The sequence below is a fragment of the Grammomys surdaster genome, unplaced genomic scaffold, assembly GCF_004785775.1.
Source record: "Grammomys surdaster isolate TR1022 unplaced genomic scaffold, NIH_TR_1.0 100, whole genome shotgun sequence".
Classification (NCBI taxonomy): Eukaryota; Metazoa; Chordata; class Mammalia; order Rodentia; family Muridae; genus Grammomys; species Grammomys surdaster.
The window spans coordinates 9,830,848-9,851,341 of NW_021604579.1; the positions used below are offsets into that span (position 1 = coordinate 9,830,848).

Here is a 20,494-nt window from a genome sequence, read left to right on the forward strand (position 1 = left end):
CGTCACCACCACCTGGCTCACAATCACTTCTCTATGGTAAAAGCTTTCACAGTTCTTTCTTTTAGCTGTTGATATTGAGTAACCCATCAGTGCAACAGCTCCCCAGAGCTGCTTGCTTCTGGCTAAGGTAACTTAGTACCTACCAAGCTGCCCCTTTCTCCACCTTCCCTCGCCACTCCACTCTAAGCAGCCTCTCACACTTAGTACCTACCAAGCTGCCCTTTCTCCATCCCCTCCCCAACCCCTACAATCTACGAACCCTCACACAACCGCACCTTCCTATCCACCTCTGTGACTTCCACTGTATCGGGAGAGTACAAGGGAGACTGTATGGTGCTTATGTGTCCATGCCTGGCTTATTTCACACATTCCGTCTCTGTTGCCACAAATAATGGTTTTTATTTTTGTTAATGACTGAATGGTATTCTACTCTGTGGAATATGTGTGTATATGTGTCACGTTTTATAACCCTTTCATCTGTTAATGAAGCAATTAAAAATTAAACAGTCCAGCTTTTTTGGTTGCTCCCCATAAAAATGTCAGTCTGGGGCTTAAGTAATCTATTACTAAGCATACTTATTCCTTTTGTTACAGTTATTGAGTATTTTTGTAATTCTGCCTAGATACTGGATCTGTGTAAGAAATCAGATGCTTCCTTAAGATGAGCCTGTGAAAGAAATGACACATTGACCTCTAATGTTTTGTTCTAGCTCGAGATGCAGATGAGCGAGAGAAGTGGATCCATGCCTTAGAAGAAACCATTCTTCGCCATACTCTTCAGCTTCAAGTAAGAGGCTTTACATGGTGTTTGTGGTTTGCTTTTGTGGGGGAGGGGGTTGTTTTTTAAATAACTTGTGTAATTCGATGAGAACTCTTAATTTCTGAGTTGATTATTCTTGTCTTTTAGTGCTACATAATAAAGTTAAAGGCTTTTTTGTTGTTGTTGTTTTCTGTGCGGTAAAATATTGATTTTTTCTTTACAAAAAAAAAAAACAGGAATGGAGACAGTGTAAGGCAGTTTTGAATGCGAAATGCTATGTTAAAATGTGCCAGAATCATTTTTAAATATTTTGTATCAATATTGGACTATCGATAAAACCAGATTATAGAGTTAGACATAGTAATTAATAAGTGCTGAGACGTTTACCTCACTTCCTTGTTAATAGAATTTGGCTATTACTACGCACACACACACACACACACACACACACACACACTCACACACTCACACACACTCACATACACACGGTTAATATCAATTAGGAAAAAAGTGAACTCACCACAAAATGAGCCAAGAAAAATGAAAAATCCAGCCAGGTGTGAAGTTTGTACTTAGTATTAATGGGGCCTCAGACTTCCATCTGTTTGCAGATTTGGTTTATTCTGAGTAGAGCTTATGTTCAGGTGGGTCTTCCCTTTGTGGCAGTGAGACTGGTGGCAGGGTTTTCAGCCTCATGTTGTAGGAAGTCTAGGTCCACAGTCAGTAACAGTGACACGTACAGTGGCTGATGGTGACAACATTCAGGAGACTGAGCTAGGAGCATCACTAAGAGTTTAAGGCCAGCCTGGGTTACAGTCTGAGATCCTGTCTTTAAAAAAAATTAATAGAGTGCTTTTCACTTTAACTGCGGTCATGTGTCTGATGGTAACCAATCAGAATTTCTTAGTCATGGAACTGAGATGTACTGGAGAAACACATTGCTAATAGAAGAAGTCTCCACCCAACCCATGCTCTAGTGGCTTTGGATAGGAAACAGAACAAGGTGAGTAACAGAAGCAGGACATGCCTCTGTAGCAGCATAGAGAAAATGCTTGTGTATGCCGAGCTGCTAAGGAGCTTCTGGCAGTTAGAGGATTTTGTTTTATTTTTAGGCTTGAATTGTAGAAAACCAGTACTTTGTGACCACTTTCTTTTTACTCTGTGTCTTACACCAGAAATTGTCTTGACTTGGTAAGGTTCATCTCAGGTCTTATTACTACATGCTGAGAGTTCAAGCAGAGGCTTAGAAAAGAGCACTTGATGATGTGGTTATTAAGGGATGGAGACAATGAATATGGAGTGGAAGGTTTGGATAGCTTTGGTAGATAGTCATATGCTTTCTGCTGTATGCTTTTTAAAAGCAGTTTCATGATTATTACCAGTTTCTTTTTAGTTTAGGTAGTTCCATATATAGTACTGCATACTTTGGACAGGCTTCTGGTCCACTTAGAAGATAGCTGTTTTACATTTAATTATGTTGAATGTGACAGACAAGATTTTTGGCTTGCCTGGCTAAACTGACATTCAAGTGTCTCGTGTGTGTTCAGCCTTGGAGCCTCTGCCGTCGGACCCAGGCAAACCCATGGAGTGCTTTTACTTGCTCACTTTCCTTAACACACTTTAAAGCTTTTTGGCCTCTACATTCTTCTGAATGATGTTCTTCCTTCACACCCAATGTCATTTGCCCCTTTTCACAGCTTAGCTCAGAACTGTCCTCTTTGGCAGAGCATATGACAACAAGCCCCCATCCTCCAAGTACAAGGACCTTCCTTCCTGTGCATTCCATAGTCATTGCACAATTCACAAGTATTTTTGGCAGGCTGGTGGTGGCAGGTTCTTGCTGTGTAGCCTATGTTGGCTTTGAACTCTAGATCCTCCTGTCTCTATTTCCTGAGTGCTGTGCCTCTGCTGTCTTAAAAGCACACGGAACTTCTGTTGCTAGGTAACTCCTTACATTCAGGTACCAACTTTGATCCAATGTTAGGATCAGAATTAGAGTTTGGTAAGAAGAGAGTTTACATGTTTGGAGATGGTTTAGATTTTGATAGCTTTGGCATCTTAAAAACAGATGTAATATGAAAGTTCTTTGTGTTTTTTAAACTTAGTAAGTAGAGAGGATAGACCATTTAGAAATATGGAGTGTTCCTTTGAGCCGAGAGGACTGTCTTCTCAGTGGCGGTGAGTGTGGTAAAGAGCCTCACTCTGGAGCTGGAATTTCTGGTTTGTAGCCCAGTGCAATGGCTTAGCATTGGCTCATTATCATTGACCTCTCTGATTGAGTTCTGATGAGGACCATGACAATACCTCTCCCTTAGCATCATTGTGATAGTTCCAAGGAGTCCAGTGCAAACTGGAATTGCGTCTTGCTGTTGGAAGAGCTGCATAACTATCAGTTGCTGTTCATTCCTTCTCCTGTGCCTAGAAGTCCACTAGTGTTCAACAACTGTGAGTTACGTGAAGAAATGACTGAGGTGATTCGTAAGTGGGTGACACTCCTTTCCACTGTTACTTGTTGAGTACTTGGAGACTGTAACACACTGTCAGGCATTGAGATAGGCTCTTTTGGATGAGCCTGTGGTGGAGGTTCGACAGCCTGTTCATTAGAGTTTATATCAGTATGTGCTCCTTTGCTGGCTTCTTCTTCCATTAGTTTGCTTTTGTTACATAAATTCTATTAATTACCTAGTTTTGTCCCCATAACTAAGGACATAAGTTTATGAGCCAGTTCTTCCTCGTCACAGCTGCCCGTGCTCCCTTTTCCATTGGACTGTGTTCCTGCATTGACAAGTGAACAGCATTGCTCCGTCCTGGTTATTACCAAGACCTACACGTACCACCTCAGATGGCAGACGCCCCATCCCCTCTTCTATCTTATTTCCTCCAAACCTCTCTTCCTCATGTTGGTCTGAGCCTTATAATCCATTTTTTCCAAGCCATTTTAGTGTCTTTCCAGTTCTGTTTACCTCATTTCCCAGTGTAGACCTCAGAGCCTGCCTCTAGCATTGCTTTTCCCAACACTATTAGAATTTCCTGTCTCTGGACAGTTTGTATTGTGCATTCATTATTCTGGTCTCCATTTCTGACGCCACCAATGTCTGTTTCCTTTGCTTTTAGTATCTGTTATAAGTCACAAAAGGGAGGTAGTCGCATCTATCCCAATTTTCATTGTTCTCTATCTCCAATGGGATATGCACCACTATTTATAAGTCCTCCCTCTTTCTTTTTTTTTCTTTTTTTAAAAAAAAAAGAGGATCGTGTAGCCCAGGCTGGCTCACTGTATAGCTGAGCATGACTTAGAGCTTGACCCTCCTGCCTCCACCTTCCAAGTGCTGAGATTACAGGTTTGATCGCGCCAGACAAGCACTCCACCAACTGACATGTGTTTCCAGCTCCAGCAGTTTTAATGACCTCTTGCTGACTTCCAGCTGAATCTCCCATAATGAGATCTTTTCATTAGGTTTATAATCTAATAAAAACCTGTTCTCAGTCTGACATTGTGGCGCACACCTTTAATCCCAGCTCTTGGGAAGCAGAGGCAAGTGGATCTTGATGAGTTTGAGGCTGCCCTGGTCTATATAGAAAGTTCCAGTCCAGCCAGTATTGCATAGAGATAACCCTGTCCCCCACAAAATAACTGCTCTCCTCTTCATATAGAAAGATGCTGCTTCTTCAGTGGGGTTTTTTTTAAACTTTGTATTGATTCTTTGTGAATTTCACATCATGCACCCCAGTCTCACTCATCTCTCCATCCTTTCGTATCTGCCCTCTGCCCTTGCAACCTCCACTACAAAAGGAAAGCAAAACAACAACAAAAATCTCATAGTGGAAGCTGTAGTGTGTCCCACAGTATACCCTTTTGTCTGTACCTCTTTACTTACAAATGTTCATTACAGTGAGTCATAGGTCTAGTTCAAGGTCTCTGGCTTCAGCTACACTATCAATACTGGATCCTCACAGGGACACCTTTCAGACATCCTGTTGTTTCCCTGTGTCATGGAGATTCTGCATGGATCTCCAGGACCTGCCCCTTCACATGCTCCAGCAGTTCCTAGGTGGGGTAGACATTGGAATGGGCTAATTCATGGCCCTGGATCTGGGCCTTGATGGTAGCTAAGTTGGTCAGCTTGCCAACTCTACTGCACCCACACCACCAGGGTTTGCTCTTTGGCACTGCCTTAGCTAGCTTGCCCAATGCTGCAGCCAGCAAAGGGTAGACCCAGCTCTCCAGCTCTCATGACCTCAGGGCTGGCTCACCTGGTCCTATGCCACCAGGGCCTGCTCTTTTTTTCTGCATCCAGTGAGAGGCAAGGCCAGCTTTCTTGCCTGCCACAGGTGACAAGGGGCAAGAGGCATCTCTCTCTGGCAGATGGCTCAGCTGCTTGCTTCAATCGTTCTTGAGATTTAACTTTTCTTTTCTCTGCTTTACATATTTCATAGGAAATATATTTTTCCCTTTTCAAGGATCAGCAACCTTGATTTCTTTAAGACTATAGCGTCCTTCCTTTACTCTGTAGCTGCCGCTGCCATTTCCATAAATTCAGCTAAACTTTGTACATGACTCTTTCTTTCTGTCTTCATAAAGCTTCCAGTCCCCTCTGCCTTAGGAATTGCCTAGAATTCCCTCAGCATGGCTTAAGACTGAGCCACCATCCCTTTTTTTCTCAAGCCCTCATCTTTAAGCCTCTCTTGTCCCCGTTGATGCTGGTCCTGTTCTCAGAGTGAAGGTTGTGACCTGCTAGAGCCAGGCTACTTCTCTCAGAGCTGCTCGCACCACTCCCTCACTGGATATCAGTGCAGACATGCCCAGGTATCCTTTAAGTGAACAGCCATCCCTGATGATCCCAGGCATTAACACATGAGGAAAGCCCTCTAGATGAGTGGTTTTGGGGGTTGAATGACCCTTTCACAGGAGTCACCCAAGACCATCGCAAAACACAGATATTTATAGTATTTGAACTGGCAACAAACGTAATTTTATGGTTGGGGTCACCACAACATGAGGAACTGTGTTGGAGGGAAGGGTCGCAGTGTTAGGAAGCGTGAGAACCACTGGCCTAGAGGGCGGCATTTACTTATAGGATAAAATCAAACTTAATAGGTGATTTGAGGCTCTCTTTATTAGAGTTCAGTTTACCTTCTATTTCCTGTTCTATTTGCATCTGACTCTCATTTAAGTCTTTATAGTTCCATGCTTTGCTTTGTACTGGTCTCCAGTTCTTTACCACTCCCCACATCTCCCTCCCCTTGTCTGCTTAGATGCGTATAGTCAGCTGCAGCTTAGCACAGTGTGTGTGGCCTATCCTTCCGTTCTTTTGCTGTCATTATAGTAAAAGGGAATCACTCTGAGTCTCTGCTGTGCTTTCAGCTCTTGTAGCCCTAGAACATGCTGCTGTGTAATCCTAGCAGTGAACATTTTTTATTTTATTTTTTTTGTTTTGTTTTTTTTCGAGACGTAGCCCTGGCTGTCCTGGAACTCACTCTGTAGACCAGGCTAGCCTTGAACTCAGAAATCCACCTGCCTCTGCCTAGCAGCGAACATTTGAACACTAGTTTTTGCTAGGAGCAGTGTGGACTCCATGTACATCCCCTCTCTTACTCATACATCTCCCTCTTAGCATTATGAAGCTCATGAGATGAGAGCGAGCCCATTTTATAGACATGTGCTCATGGTACACAGGCAGAAGCCCTGCACTCTGGTCTAAGCTTTTGTGTGTGGTTTGAGACATGGGTCAGCAGAAATATTTTAGATTATGACTTGGGGCTTGCCCAGCCTTTCTCCTAGCTGTGAAATCTATGGCGATGTAATAATTGTTTTTCAACCCCAGTTTTGTTTTGTTTTGTTTTGTTTGAGGGGATGGGATTTGAAACGTTTCTCTATGTAGGTTTGGTTGTCTTGTAATGCCCTATGTAGAGCAGGCTGGCCTCAAACTTAGTGAGAGTTATCTACCTCTGCCTCAGTGCTGCTGGGATTAAAGGTGTATGCCACTACATCTGGCTTCAGTGTTTGTTTTTTCATCTTTAAAATAGTTATAAAACATGAGCAAAGCAGCTGTGGTGCTAATTCCACATCTCTAGCCTGTGGTGCCTATACATAGAGGAATGATGTTCAACAAATACTGTTCCCTCCTGTTTTCCATTCCAACTGTCATTTCATTTAAAGATTTAAAGCTTTTTCATCTATAGTCTCTTCATTCTTTTTTTTTTTTTTTCTTTTTTTTGGTTTTTCGAGACAGAATTTCTCTGTGTAGCCCTGCCTGTCCTGGAACTCACTCTGTAGACCAGGCTGGCCTCGAACTCAGAAATCCACCTGCCTCTGCCTCCCAAGTGCTGGGATTAAAGGTGTGCGCCACCACCGTCCGGCCTCTTCATTCTTTTTCTGGGTTGTCCTGCTTCTCTGTGAGTATCAGCAAACTGTAATTTGTAGTCTGCAGATAGGAAGCACAACTGGAAATCTGAGTGTTTAAATCTTGTGATGCTGAATCTTCTACAGCTGTTCTCCATTAACCTGCAGGCTCTTCTCTCTCATTCTTTCTTTCCCTTCTTCAAGCCTCTCCCCACTTCCTCTTTCTCACACATCTTTTTGATTGTTCTTTGTTAACTGTGTTCTCTGACATTTCTGTGCACAGTTTCGGTCATCCCCGCTGCCGTCAGCTCTTTCTCCCTCCAGACTCCTTTGCGATACTCAGGTCTTTATCTTCTGTTCTGAGATTCACTGTCCCTGTTTTGATGTCTTTGTTGACTGCTAAGTTAGGAAGCTCCTTGGAAAGAGCCAGAGGACCCCTGAACCCTTTTACTCCCCCTTCTCAGCCTGAGCAGCTGACCTGGCTGCTGTACAGGTATAAAAAGCAGTTTTACAAACTTGAGTAAGTTTGGGCATAAATTTAAAAAAAAATTCTGCAGGCCCCAAAGGATAGAATATGAGTTTTATGCTGTAATATCACTTAGTGTAGACTAATATAAAGCAAAAGGTAAATGTCTCAGATTTAAACTTCTATAAAAACATTAAAAAAGAGCTTGCAAATTAAGTGCAAATATAATGAAAAGCAACAGAATCTAAGATTCATTTAAGCTGACCGCAGGGGCAAATGCCTACACTTCTAGCATTCAGGAGATAAGACAGGAGAATTACTGCAAGTTGAAGGCCAGTCCTGGCTGATGAGTTCCAGGCTAGCCAAGACTTCAGAGTGAAACCCTGTCTCAGAAAGAAAAATTAAAAATCAAGCAATTAATACAACTTGCCGAACCACTTTACAAGGCTGTTTACACTGTAGAAGGCAGGCATGATAACCACTGTAGTATGGAAACCTGGAGTCACTACTTTCAGTGAGATAACTATTAACTGTTAGGGTGCAGGTTCTTTGTAAATCTGACTACATGGGCATTTCAGTGTAGAATATGACACTTTTCTCTGTTCTGACTGCTGGGGCAAACTTCTTTTTATACAACACATGCCATGAAGTCATTTGACCTTTACATGATGTCATGATATGGCCAAGAACAAGTGCTGGCCTCGTTATAGACACAAAACATAGGCAAGCCTTGCTTTAGTGTTGCTGCTACTAAGCTGATTGGATAGAAGATCATGGGACTAGGAAGATGGCTCAGCGGTTCAAAGCACTTGGTGTGCAAGTGTGAGGACCTTAGTTTGAATCCCCAGGATCCACATAAAGAAAATGCTGAACATAGCCCTGTAGACCTCTAACTTCAGTATTGTGGGGCTGCTGAGACACAAAGGTCCCTAGGAGTTGCTGTCCAACTACCAGCCCAGTTCAGTTCAGTGAGTGATTGTCTTGAGATAGAATAATAGAACATATTCCTCAGCCTCCAAATGCATATGAAAACATGGGTACGTAACACATACATACTACACACATATGCATATATTATGTCACATACATACATACTCATCATCTTTTAAATGGGTGATTATGCTCGTTTCCAGCAGATTCTTGTAGAGACTGCTTTAAAGCTCAGTTTGAAAATTCTCAGGCAGCTACTTAAGCATAGACTTTTACATTTTTAAAGTCTGTGTTACATATGAGTTGGTAATAAGATATTTATAGTCTCTAGAGTTTTCAGTGGATAAAGGTACTTACCATGCAAGCCTGGTGACCCAAGTTCAATGCCCAGAACCCATGTAAAGGTGAAAAGAGAGACCCTAAGTCTACAAAGTTGGCCTTTGACCTCTATACATGCACCACAACACAGCATCCCGTAATGTGTGTACACATGTGCATGTGTGTACATGCACACTCACAATAATAATAAACAAAAATATTTTGTATAGCAAATAGCTTCTGTGATTATAAGGACCAAGAAGTGGTACTTTACTGTTATTAAATATACAGCTTGTGTGTACTATACCTTAGGTCAATAACAAAATAGAATTTCCTTGCTGCCATTCTATACTTTTATAAATTTACCCCATGTAAAGGATAGTTTTGTCAGTTTGACACAATCTGGAATCACCTGAGAAGGAAGTCTCAAAGAGGGATGGTCTTCTAGAGGCCTGGGCATTTTTGGAAGGACTGTCTTAGTTAAGTTAACTGATGTGAGAAAGCTTAGCTCACTATGGACAGCAAGATTCCTTAAGTGCAGGAAGTTTTGAACTCTATATAAATGGAAAAACATCAGGCTGAGCACAAGCAAGGAAGCCAGTGAGCTGGCATGTGTTTACTTCTCCCTGCTCTTGACTTTGGATGTGAACTGACTAGCTGTTTGAATTCAGTTCCTGCTTTAACTTCCCCATAATGATAGACTGTAACCTGGAAATGTAAGTCAAATTAAACCCCATTACCCTGTGTGTTGCTTTTTGTCAGGGTATTTTATCACAGCAGCAGAAATGAAATTAGAGAACCCTATTTCTTGTGTTGATCTTAAACTCCTAGAAAGAAAGGAGAGAACAGCTTTTATAAGAACATGGCTGAGTGAATAAGAAAGACTTGGTAGCTTGTACCCAGAAATATCGTCTAACCTGTGAGTAAAACATCAGCATACAAAATGAGATGCGGTAACAGTTTCTATCAAGGCTGGAAAGCATGGAGTCCATGTGAAGCCTTTTCAAAAATGAGATATTGAAGTATGATCACTACACAGCTGCCAAGCTTGTATAGATAAACACGGACTCAGTTTTTAGGTCCGTTTTGGAGACTGGCTGAGAAACTAGTCTTTTAGTAGTTTTCAGGTGCTTTGATTTTTACCCCTTGCCTACTTTCATGTCTAAGTCAGATTATAGATTTTTTTTTTTTTTTGGTTTTTTGAGACAGGGTTTCTCTGTGTAGCCCTGGCTGTCCTGGAACTCACTCTGTAGACCAGGCTGGCCTCGAACTCAGAAATCCGCCTGCCTCTGCCTCCCAAGTGCTGGGATTAAAGGCATGCGCCATCATTGCCCAGCCTATAGAAATCTTTCATTTAAATTTTGATTATATTTATTTATTTAATTGAGGGACATGTTCTCTCTCTCTCTCTCTCTCTCTCTCTCTCTCTGTGTGTGTGTGTGTGTGTGTGCGCACGTGCGTGAGCACACGGTTTGTATAGATTATAAGACAACTTGTAGGAGTCAGTTCTCTCCTGCTGTGTGGGTTTTGGAATCAAACTTAGGTTGTCAGGCTTGGTATAGCAAGAACAAGCAAACGAAACTTATTCTAAGTACTACCATTTTGTTTTCAGACTCCATTTGATTAAATGGGAGGGAAAACTTAGGGAGAAACTAAGTTCAAGGTCCCAGGCCCTAGGGGAGCTGGAGACTTCCCAATAACTGAACAGCTTCCGTTATAAGGAAACAGTTATCGGAATCCATACATCTCAGGAACAGTTTATAAGGAAACAGTTGTCTGAGTCCAGACATCTCAAGGACAGCTTCTCCATCTTGGTATCTTGCTGGCAGAGTCAAATTAAGTTCACATTCCCAGGCCCAGGAACCACTCCTATCCTGATTAATGGAAACTCCCTTGCTCAACCCCCTATGTCAAAATATGACTGGACAATGCTACGGCCCACCCTGCTCCCCCTTGCTTTATGGTTTCATCTAAATACACTGTGCAATATCCCTTCAGGGTCACAGTTCAGCTCCCAAGTCTGTTCTGCAGCCCTGATCAATCAGTAGTGGCTTGATTACAGTACATTTTTGTCATCTACATTTACCTCATGTTTCAGTTATATTGGATTTAAGTGGATCCCATATTTGGTACGTTGGCCAGGAATCTGGTCACTCTACCCAGGACCCTGGTTTGTAATCATCCGCGTTGAGGGATTTCATTTTGAAGTTCAAAACCTCCAGTGGTAAGCCTGTTTTGGTTTTGGCACCTGTCTGGTTAGAACCCAAGAAAGGAGAAACTGGACACAGTGTTGCTGCTAGGGTCAGAGGAGGTCAGGGAACATACTGCTTTCTCTTTAGTTCCCACTGGAGGAACCCCTGGTCAGGTTCTGGGTCCCCCCCCACCCCCACCTTTGGTAGGACATCTGGTTCTCTTCCGGTTCCTCTCCAGCTCTATTGGTTGTCCTTGGCACGTCAGTCTGTCCATGTCTTTCAGCTTGTGTCTGTGGTTTAGTTTAATTGCTTAATTGTTGCTCTTTGTTTCCTATTTGGAGGAAAGGCCAAGCTTCATCTGTTGGCCATTCACCCTTGACTTAATTTTAACTCATTTCAAGGATTTTCAGGAAAAAAGTGGCTGAATTGGGGCAACAAAAGCTGATAAACTGGTGCTGCTCTTAGAGCCCTGCACTAGCAGCTAGGAGGCAGGAGAAGCCCCGCCTCCTGCCTGGATCAAGCATTCAGCAAGCCAGGAGCTGCCTGAACTGTACTAGCAGCTCTAAAGGGGAACCTGCAGCTTCTCAGCTTTTCCGGTAAGGAAGGAGATGGCTACAAAACCTCTGTGCCTGTGACAGTTAGGTTCAGCAGGTAGCAAGGTGTTCCTCTCTTGGAATTACAGCTGGGGAAAGTAAGGAAGTTTTGTCTGTCATTTTAAATATATAAATGTATGTGAGCTGTATGTTTCTGACTGGTTTGTATGTATGGATTTACTGTGTTCCGTACAGATTACAGATTGTTGGCTTATAAATTATTGGATATAGTTTAAAATGTATAACATTTGTAACAGAATGTTAGTTTAAAGTCACAACTCAGGGTTAGAGCCATTCTGGACAGCAACAAATGGCATGAGCCAACCAAAGAAGCAGATCTCCAAAGATACTTTTAAATTGGGATACGATTTTATATAATTTCTGTCCTGTATTTAAATAAAAAACTAGGTTTATGAAAAATAAGATTTAAAACTATGCTTGCTTAATGAGGTATTAGAGCTGCCCCTCCATGCAGTCATGTACAAGAGCTTTTCTTGCTGGTAGCCAAATTTTATAACATCAAAGTAATCTGCTTGGTATTGATTTTAGAGTCGCTAAATTGTTTACACTGTTAAAAATTGGTTTTGCCTTCTAAAAATTATGGTCATGTTCTGTATCTTTACTCTTAAAAATGGTATTTTATTTTGATATTGCAAAAGCACATAATTGAGAGATTTTAAACTCCTTTAGAGAAAATTTTGGAATTTTACAGAAAGTTAAAACTAGATTAAAAAAACAGCTTTCAAAAACATTTAAATTTGTAAGTCTATATGGCATTTTAAAATTTATCAGGTATTTTATTATAATGTCTTTATTAATATCTGATCTGAATTAATAAGTAATTTAAAAAACTAAAAAAAAAATAAGGCCGTAGCTAAACATCAGAGACTAAAGAATTCTTATGATGCAATTCAACAGTGATTTTGGGTAATCTGACAAAGAGCTTGGGACAGTTTCTCAACCTATGGGTTACAACCCTTTGGGGGTCAGAAGACCTTTCTACAGGGGTAGCCTAGGATTGCCTGCGTTGTTTATGTTATGATTGAGTCACCACAACAATGTCAACTGGCTTTACCCATTGACCCATCTCACCAGCCTGAAGTTGCCTACCAGGTTGACTTCAAACTTGATACTTCACTGAGGCTGGCCTTGAACTCCTGATTCTCTTGCCCCTTTACCCACCAAATGCAGGATTATAGGTATATGCCACCATGGCTAGCAAATATAGAAGTATTTCGGGAACTTCTCTTGAGTGTTAAATAAACACACCTTTTGAGTACACAGTTGTTTACTACAACTATGTCGTTTCCCTGGCGTTGTTAGATTTATTTTTAGCATTACACAGAAAAATGGGTATGTTTTACTTTCTCCTTCAAGCGTCCCACCCCCCACTTCCACGCAAAAGAAATGCCTGCAGTACAGATGTGTCATCTCTTCCACAGGTAAAATAGTGTGGAGACAAAGCCATTTAATTGGGCTTCCTCCTGGTTCTCCTTGAGGCTCTCAACAGAGCCATTGCTCTTTCTGAGGGAAATTTTTGGCTCTTAAGTTAGAATTTAGGATTTTCTAGGATTTATTTTTCTGATAAGTTTTTTTGATCTAGTTATAGTGTGTCTGTTCTGAACTCTGAGAAGCAACTAAGAACAGATGGTACATTTTACAGATAGCTAGAGGTTATTCCTTTAACTGCCAGAATTCCATTTTCACTGTGTGTTTTAATAGAAATCTTGTGTATGCTTTTCTGCCTTCCCTTTATAAAAATGTTAAAAAAAAATTTGTGCTTTGAAAGTTTTATTTATGCCTCGTTACACCAAAAGTAAATAGTCCATTCCCAGTCCATGCCCAGGGCATCAGGCTAGGTCTCTTCTAAGGAGTCTCTGCTAGACAATGTAACTAGTCCAGTTCCTCTCAGCAGTTCTACCCACCTCAACTCACAGCGTGATATTTAAACCAGAAGAGCACTCTGGAGCAGACGTGAGCAGAGATGTAAACTCTAGCACATTCTTATTGCTGCATTGTCTGAAGTTCTGCACATCTACCACAACAGCACTGTCCGGGAAACAGGGTAGTAGTGGCAATGAGAAAATAGGCTATCAATTGCACAATTAATAGAAAAGTAAAAATGTTTCAAAATCTACAATAAACCTGTATCCAAAGGAGTGATAGGTCAGTGACGTGCTAAACTTTTGTTCTGTGGTCCAGCTGTGTAATAGACTTGCTTGGTCAACTGGCATGGGTAGGGCTCAAAAATGTTAAATTTTAAGTGGTACATGTTCAACTCAGAACATACAAAGAGTATAAAGTTATCTATTTGGTTGAGTATTTATTCAACCTTTACTATTTTCTACATATTATAATAGTTACCAAGAGTATGTCTGTGTTTAAAACTACCCATGGTCCTTGTCTTTATGGAGTCAGTCTACTATAAAGAAGAGCAGAAACCATAGAGGGAATTAGATTCTAAAATCTACAGGCTCAGCAAGTCACAGCACTTGCCATGCAAGCCTGGTGTTCTGAGTTCAATCCCCAGAAACTGTAAATATAGAGGGAGAGAGCATGCCTTCACACACACACACACACACACACACACACACACACGTAAATAAAAATATTTTTTAAATATGATAATGACATGAACAACACATGGCTTAAAAACTTAAACGCAGTCAGGTATGATAGCACAAGCCTTTAATCCCAGTACTCAGGAAGCAGAGGCAGATGGATCTCTGTGAGTTTAAGGACAGCTTGGTCTACAGAGTGAGTTTCAGGACAGCCAGGGCTACACAGAGAAACCCTGTTTCAAAAAACCAAAAAAATAAAAATAAACTCTGTAGAAATATATAAAATACTATAGTTTACTCCTATACTGTTTCTCTAGAAATAACCACATTTTTATTTCTAACCTTACTAATCCTTATATACTTATAATGCAAAGAGATTTAAAAATTGAGTTATGTAATACTTTAAATTTGAGAATTAAATAATAGAAAGCAATTTTATTTACCTGTGGCAAAGAGCTGAATATTTTTACTGAATTTAGTAATGTAAGTTTTTAAAAATAAAATCTAGAAGTTCTCTCAGAATAAAGTTAACTGACCAATGCAGAATCTTACCTATGAAAATTAGGGCAATAGTAGTCATCAAATATATAATTGAAAAATGAAAAACTAGTCTCTTGTCCTCCTCTTCCCTGTATGTCCCCCCCTACACTGGCTCTTTTCACCTCCCCTCCGGTGTGTTGAGGCTGTTACAGCACAATACCTGGCATTTCATTCCCCAACAGGCATTTTTTGGAAGATAATTTTGTAATATTTATGTATAGAAAACTTAGTGTGTACATTTTTTAACCCAGTTTAGTGGTGAGTTCTTTAGCCTTTGCCTTTTCCAGCTTGGCAATGCAAGCCACAGACTTAGGACCCAGGACATTGCCTCCCCAGTGCCAGAGGGTCTTGTCATATCTGTCATTATAATTGGTCCTAATAGCTTCCACCAGCTTAGCCAGAGCACCCTTGTCTTCCAAGTTAACCTGTGTGAAGGCAACAGTGGTGCATGTCTTCCTGTGGACCAGGAGTCCCAGCCTGGCCTTTCCCTTGATGATGCAGTAGGGCACCCCCATCTTTCTGCACAGGGCAGGCAGGAAAACCACCAGCTCAATGGGGTCTACATCCTGGGCAGTCACCACCAGCTGAGCCTTCTTGTTCTCCACCAAGGTGGTGACTGTATTGACTCCTGCTCAGAGGACAGATGGTCTCTTAGTTGGGACGTCCCCTTTGCCAGCAGCTTTCTTCTCAGCACGGGCCAGTAGCCTTTGCTTCTCCTCTTGCTTTGTCTCTGGCCTGTACTTGTGGGCAAGGTTAAGCAGCTGAGTAGCTGTTTGTCTGTCCATGGCCTGGGTGAACTGGTTAATGGCAGGAGGTACTTTGAGCTGCTTACAGAGGATGGCTGTTTGCCGCTGCAGCCTGATTTATCAGGGCCATTTAACAAAGCGTGTTAGATCTCTTGGGCTGGATGTCCTGCCCAATGCCGAAGTTCTTGAGCCTTTTCTCAAACAAAGGATTGACCACCTTCTCGGCCTCCTGTTTCTTGACGACGGGCAGGAGCCGGGACCATCTTCCTCCTCTTGGCCTTCTTTCCTTTGGGCATCTTGCTCGGCTGGAGGAGAGAGCCCCCACAGGGAGTTTTAAGCACCCAGTGTTATTCCAGTCCCTTGTGAGGAGAAACTGGTGAGCAAGACTGTGCACTATAGCCGGGCGGTGGTGGCACACGCCTTTAATCCCAGCACTTGGGAGGCAGAGGCAGGTAGATTTCTGAGTTGGAGGCCAGCCTGGTCTACAGAGTGAGTTCCAGGACAGCCAGGACTATACAGGAAACCCTCTCTCGAAAAACCAAAACAAAAACAAAAAAAAAGACTGTGCACTATATAATAGGCATCGTGGGCCCATGGAAAGACTACTAATTCTAATTCTGAACAAAATGTTTCTGTTTGACAGTGTGTTAACTGCAGTTTTTCTTGGTGAAACATGGCAGCTTTGAGTGTAAGATAGGTCTTGCTTCTCTCATATGCCAAGTGATATATGTGTTCCATCTGGCCTAAGTTCCTACATAGGAATTGACTAGCTGACTTCGGTTTTGAAATTTCTGAAGACAGGCAAAAATATTGAGGCTGTATAGGCCATTGCTGAAACTTGAGTTGCCTTACATTTGCTCTTAGTCACTTGCCTCTGTTGCAGGGTCAGTCCCAGGAGAACAATTGCCTTGGCTTAGAATACAACAAAGTACCCTATATTTTAGAGTAGTTCTCAGTTCCGAGCAGAGAATGTGGGGGAGAGAAAGGGGGGAGGGAGAGAGAGAAAGAGAGGGAGAGGGAAAGAGAGGGGGGGGGGTGGAGGGGAGGGGGTTTGTCGTTTGTCATATCCCCGCCCCACATGTGCACAGCTTCTCCTGTTATCAGTGTTTCCTGCCAGGAGGGTACATTTGTTCTAATTGATGATTTCTAGTGACACATTATTGCATAACACACAGGTTTTGTTTTGTTGAGTTTTTTTTAATGCAAAGTCTCCTGGAGCTCAGATTGGTCTTCACCTCACTGGTTTTTGTCAAGGATGATCTTGCCTCTAACTCCTAAATGCTGGGGTTGCGGGCATGTACTACCACCACTAGCTGAAAAAAGTTAGCTTATTCTTTATATTGCTTATGAATTTGGACAAATTTGTAGTCCAAATTCATATTGTATGATTTTACAGTATCATACACAGTAGTTTTCCTACCTTAAAAATGTTCTGGGTGCCAGCGAGATGATCCAGCAGTTAAGAACATCTGGGTGATCTTCCCGAGGACCCAGCTTGGATTCCCAGCACCCACAAAGCAGCTTATAACTGACAATGGCTCCAGTTGTAGGGGATCTGATGTCCTCCTCTAACCTTAATGGGCACCAGGCTTGCATGTGATGTATGTACACACTTGCAGACACAATCATATACACATTCATTTTTTAAAAATATTTGACATTCTACCTGTTTATCTCTCTCTCTTCATAGCTCTAACCTTTGATAGTCTCTAAAGTTTTGCTTTGCCCCAAAATGTTATTGTAGTATTTAAAATTGTACAGTCTTTTGGGACAGGCTTCTTATAGTTAGGACAATGTGCTTGTTTCCTCTTGATCCTTACATGTGTGTTGGTTAAGTTTTTTGTTTTTATTATTAACTTGACACAAGCTATAGTCACCTGGGAAAAGGGAATTTTGAGAGACCACCTTCCTCAGCTTGCTTGTAGACAACTCTGGGGGCATCTTCTGGATTGCTAATGGATGGGAGTGGGTAGCAGCCCTCTTTAAGTGGGCCTGCTTGGGCAGGTTATATAATAAAGCAAGCCAAACAAGTACTGGAAGCAAGCAGTAAGCAGAGTTTCTCTGTTGGTTTCTGCTTCAAGTTCCTGCCTTGCATTCCCTGGTGTCCTTAATAATGAGCCATAACCTACAAACTAAAATTTCTACCTTTCCAGACATGCTTTTTGGTCAGTGTTTTATCACAGCAGCAAAGAGTTAAAGTATGACAATATGACTTGATAGATCATTTTGTCTTTGATTTATTACTGAGGATTAAATCCAGGGCCTCATAGACAACAACACAACCACTGAGCTTCACTCCCAACAAGGCCACACCTCCAGATCCTTCTCAGTTCAAACTGGAGACCAAGCATTCATACATATGATCCTATGGGGCCCATTCTTATCCAAACCATTATAGTCACATTTTATCACATATGAATTAAGACTCAAAACAATTACTAAAGAACTCAAATAATAATGTAAAATTTTAACCATGGTAAATTCTGCAAAAAAAAAAAAAAGTTTCATGGGCTACTGATGACCCAAAATAGGAAGAATTTACATTGTGTAGAGATGATGGTGAGAAGTAAATTAGGAGTCAAAAGTTGTTAAGGAGATAGTGTGAAAGAAATAGCTGTCACAAGGTCAAGTTGGAAGGTCTTTGGCAAATTAAAGAAGCTTCGAAGAGACCATTGTGAGGAAGGCAGAGAATAGGGGTACAAGCTGAAAGATGCAGGCGGGGCTATAAAACATTTGTACAGCTCAGTGTTAAATGCTGAGTTACATCCCTTGGCGAGTTTCTTAATTGATAGTGAGATGCTATCAAAATATACTCTAGCTCTTATGTTGACAGTAAATTGGTAGATTCAGGAAGACTCTAGTGAGGAAATTATTCCAAGAAGGGCCATTATTTCAGACATGAGGAGAGTAGAATTGAAAACACATTTAGGAGGTAAGAATTACAGAACTTGGCTGATAGATTTGAGTTTGGACTAGGGGAGGCCCCCAAGGACTGCTACATTTTTAGTTTGCATTTTAGAGTGGATGATAGTGGTTTCATTTACTGAGATAGAGATCATGAGAGAATTCCATGCTTATAAATGGGGAATCAGAATGAACTCGGTGTTGAACATTTTGAAACAATTTACATCAACTAAAATACCATAAACAATGAGTATAGCAGTGTAGTTTTAGTGTAGTTGAGTATTTCTTGAACTCTGTGCGCCACAAAAATTACAGCAAACAATTCGATTCTTCGATGAGTCTTAGGAACGGTCAAGATACCAAGGAAAAAAGGACAGAAAAGCAACTTGTTCCTCCAGATCGATAATGCCAATCACTGGTGTCGGTGATTCCCTGCATTTTGGGCCTCTGTCCAGGTCCTCCAAGCCTGAACTTCGCAGTTACACCATTTGGATTCTTGAAGTTCTTCACAAGCCACCTACACTCCTTACGGTGCTGTCAAAACAGCAAGCCCACGGACTTGTCACCTACAAGTAAAACAGACATCCAAGCTCTTGTTTACTGGTACGCTGTAGTGTTTCCTCCTCTCCCGCCTTCCTCGTACGACCGAAACTTTCTGGAGGCAAAATCAATTATCAAGATGGAACTTCTGAGCTCAGCAGCTGCCAAAATATGGTGATGGCGAGCGCTAAGCCGCTGGCGCAGGTGAAGCCAATTCCAGGCCTTTCCCCAGCTCTCGAAGGTGGCAGTCCTGAGCAGCCGCGGCTCCTTCGCGGCTCCTTCGGCCTTGACGCCCAACGAGGCCAACCGCCAATCGCCAGCCGCTCACCTCCCATGCAGGTGACCCATGGCCAATCGCCAGGGGCCTCTTTGCCAGGGCCAGCCAATCGGGGCGGCGCCTGGGCCGCGGCGCAGGGGGAGGGCGGGGGAGGGCGGGAGAGGGCGTCCTCCAGCGGCTCTTGGGCTGGGGTGCGGGGCGCGAAGGGGCATCCGGGGCGGAGAAGGGCCCCTCCCCTGAGACGGCGGCCGGCCGCGGCGAATGGCTCTCCTGCTGGCCGCTTGTGGAGTGAGTAGACCCTCGAGCCCCCGAGCGAGGGGCCGCCTCCCCTCAGCCCACGCCCCCAAGCTCCCCTCTGTGGCGCGGCTGTCCAGCTTAGGAAATACTTCTGTGGAACTCGGTTCTCCTTTAGAAGGCTGACTCACAATCACTTCAGTTGAGCTCTAAACTCGAAAGCTCAACTCTGACCCAGCGCCTATTAAATGTAGAATCTTCTCTTGCAGGCCAAGTAGAATTTGGGATGTTTAGGCGTTGTGCTGGAGCTTGGCCCTGTGTTTGTGTGTCCGTGATGGATGCTGCTGTGTGTGGATGGGTGACTAAGGAAGGAGGTGGTTTTGTTTTTAAGTAGCTGCTGCAAATATTTTGGAAACTTCAGTATAGTTTTATGGGGTTCACGAAACAACTGTAGCGAAGGCTTTAAGGTTGTCAGCCTTAGCTCAGTTGTGGAAAGTTGCCTGTGATTAATATAGCAGGAAAGGAAGGCCCCCGCTGGCCTTCCTGCTGTACTTAAAATTTTTTTTTAAATCATGTGAGAATTAGGTTGAAGAACATGTTTTTAATGTGAAGACTTGGCACTGCGTGATAAAATTGTTTTACTTTTTAGCTGCATTACAGAAATTGAAAGCCAAGTAACTATTTCCAGGCGTTTCAGTGGGAAAGCTGGCAATGGTCTTAAAGTGGTAGTTGCAGTTTAAAACTTTCGGAACGACTTTAAAAAAACGGGAGCACTCATGAAATTACTCACAGGTCATCCTTCGGAACATGGCCTATGTCGGAACAACCATCAGGGCCCCGTAGTTTCTATTACTAATGGTCAGAAACGTTACTCTTTTACTCTTATTTGGCCGAGTTTTTAAACTTTTATTTTTGGTGCATTTCTACAAGAGGTTACTTAAATAGAAGGCGGATTGTTTGAGTGTACTCCAGGGCAGGCATATATCACTAAGAAGGGGATTTTAGTTTGAGAATTTAAAAAGAACAATTCTCTCTCTCTCTCTCTCTCTCTCTCTCTCTCTCTCTCTCTCTCTCACTCTCTCTCTCTCTC

At 42.3% G+C, this 20,494-nt stretch overlaps 1 protein-coding gene across 6 annotated transcripts in view; it reads left to right on the top strand.

The window, feature by feature from the left end:
- Osbpl9 (oxysterol binding protein like 9) overlaps positions 1-20,494 on the top strand; it is a 139,840-nt gene that overhangs the window by 61,727 nt on the left and 57,619 nt on the right. For 2 of the 6 annotated variants that reach the window (XM_028787649.1, XM_028787656.1), the window contains exon 4: positions 711-787. In XM_028787649.1, the coding sequence (XP_028643482.1) occupies positions 711-787 (77 nt within the window). The other 4 variants (XM_028787665.1, XM_028787673.1, XM_028787682.1 and 1 more) reach the window with 3 other exon arrangements.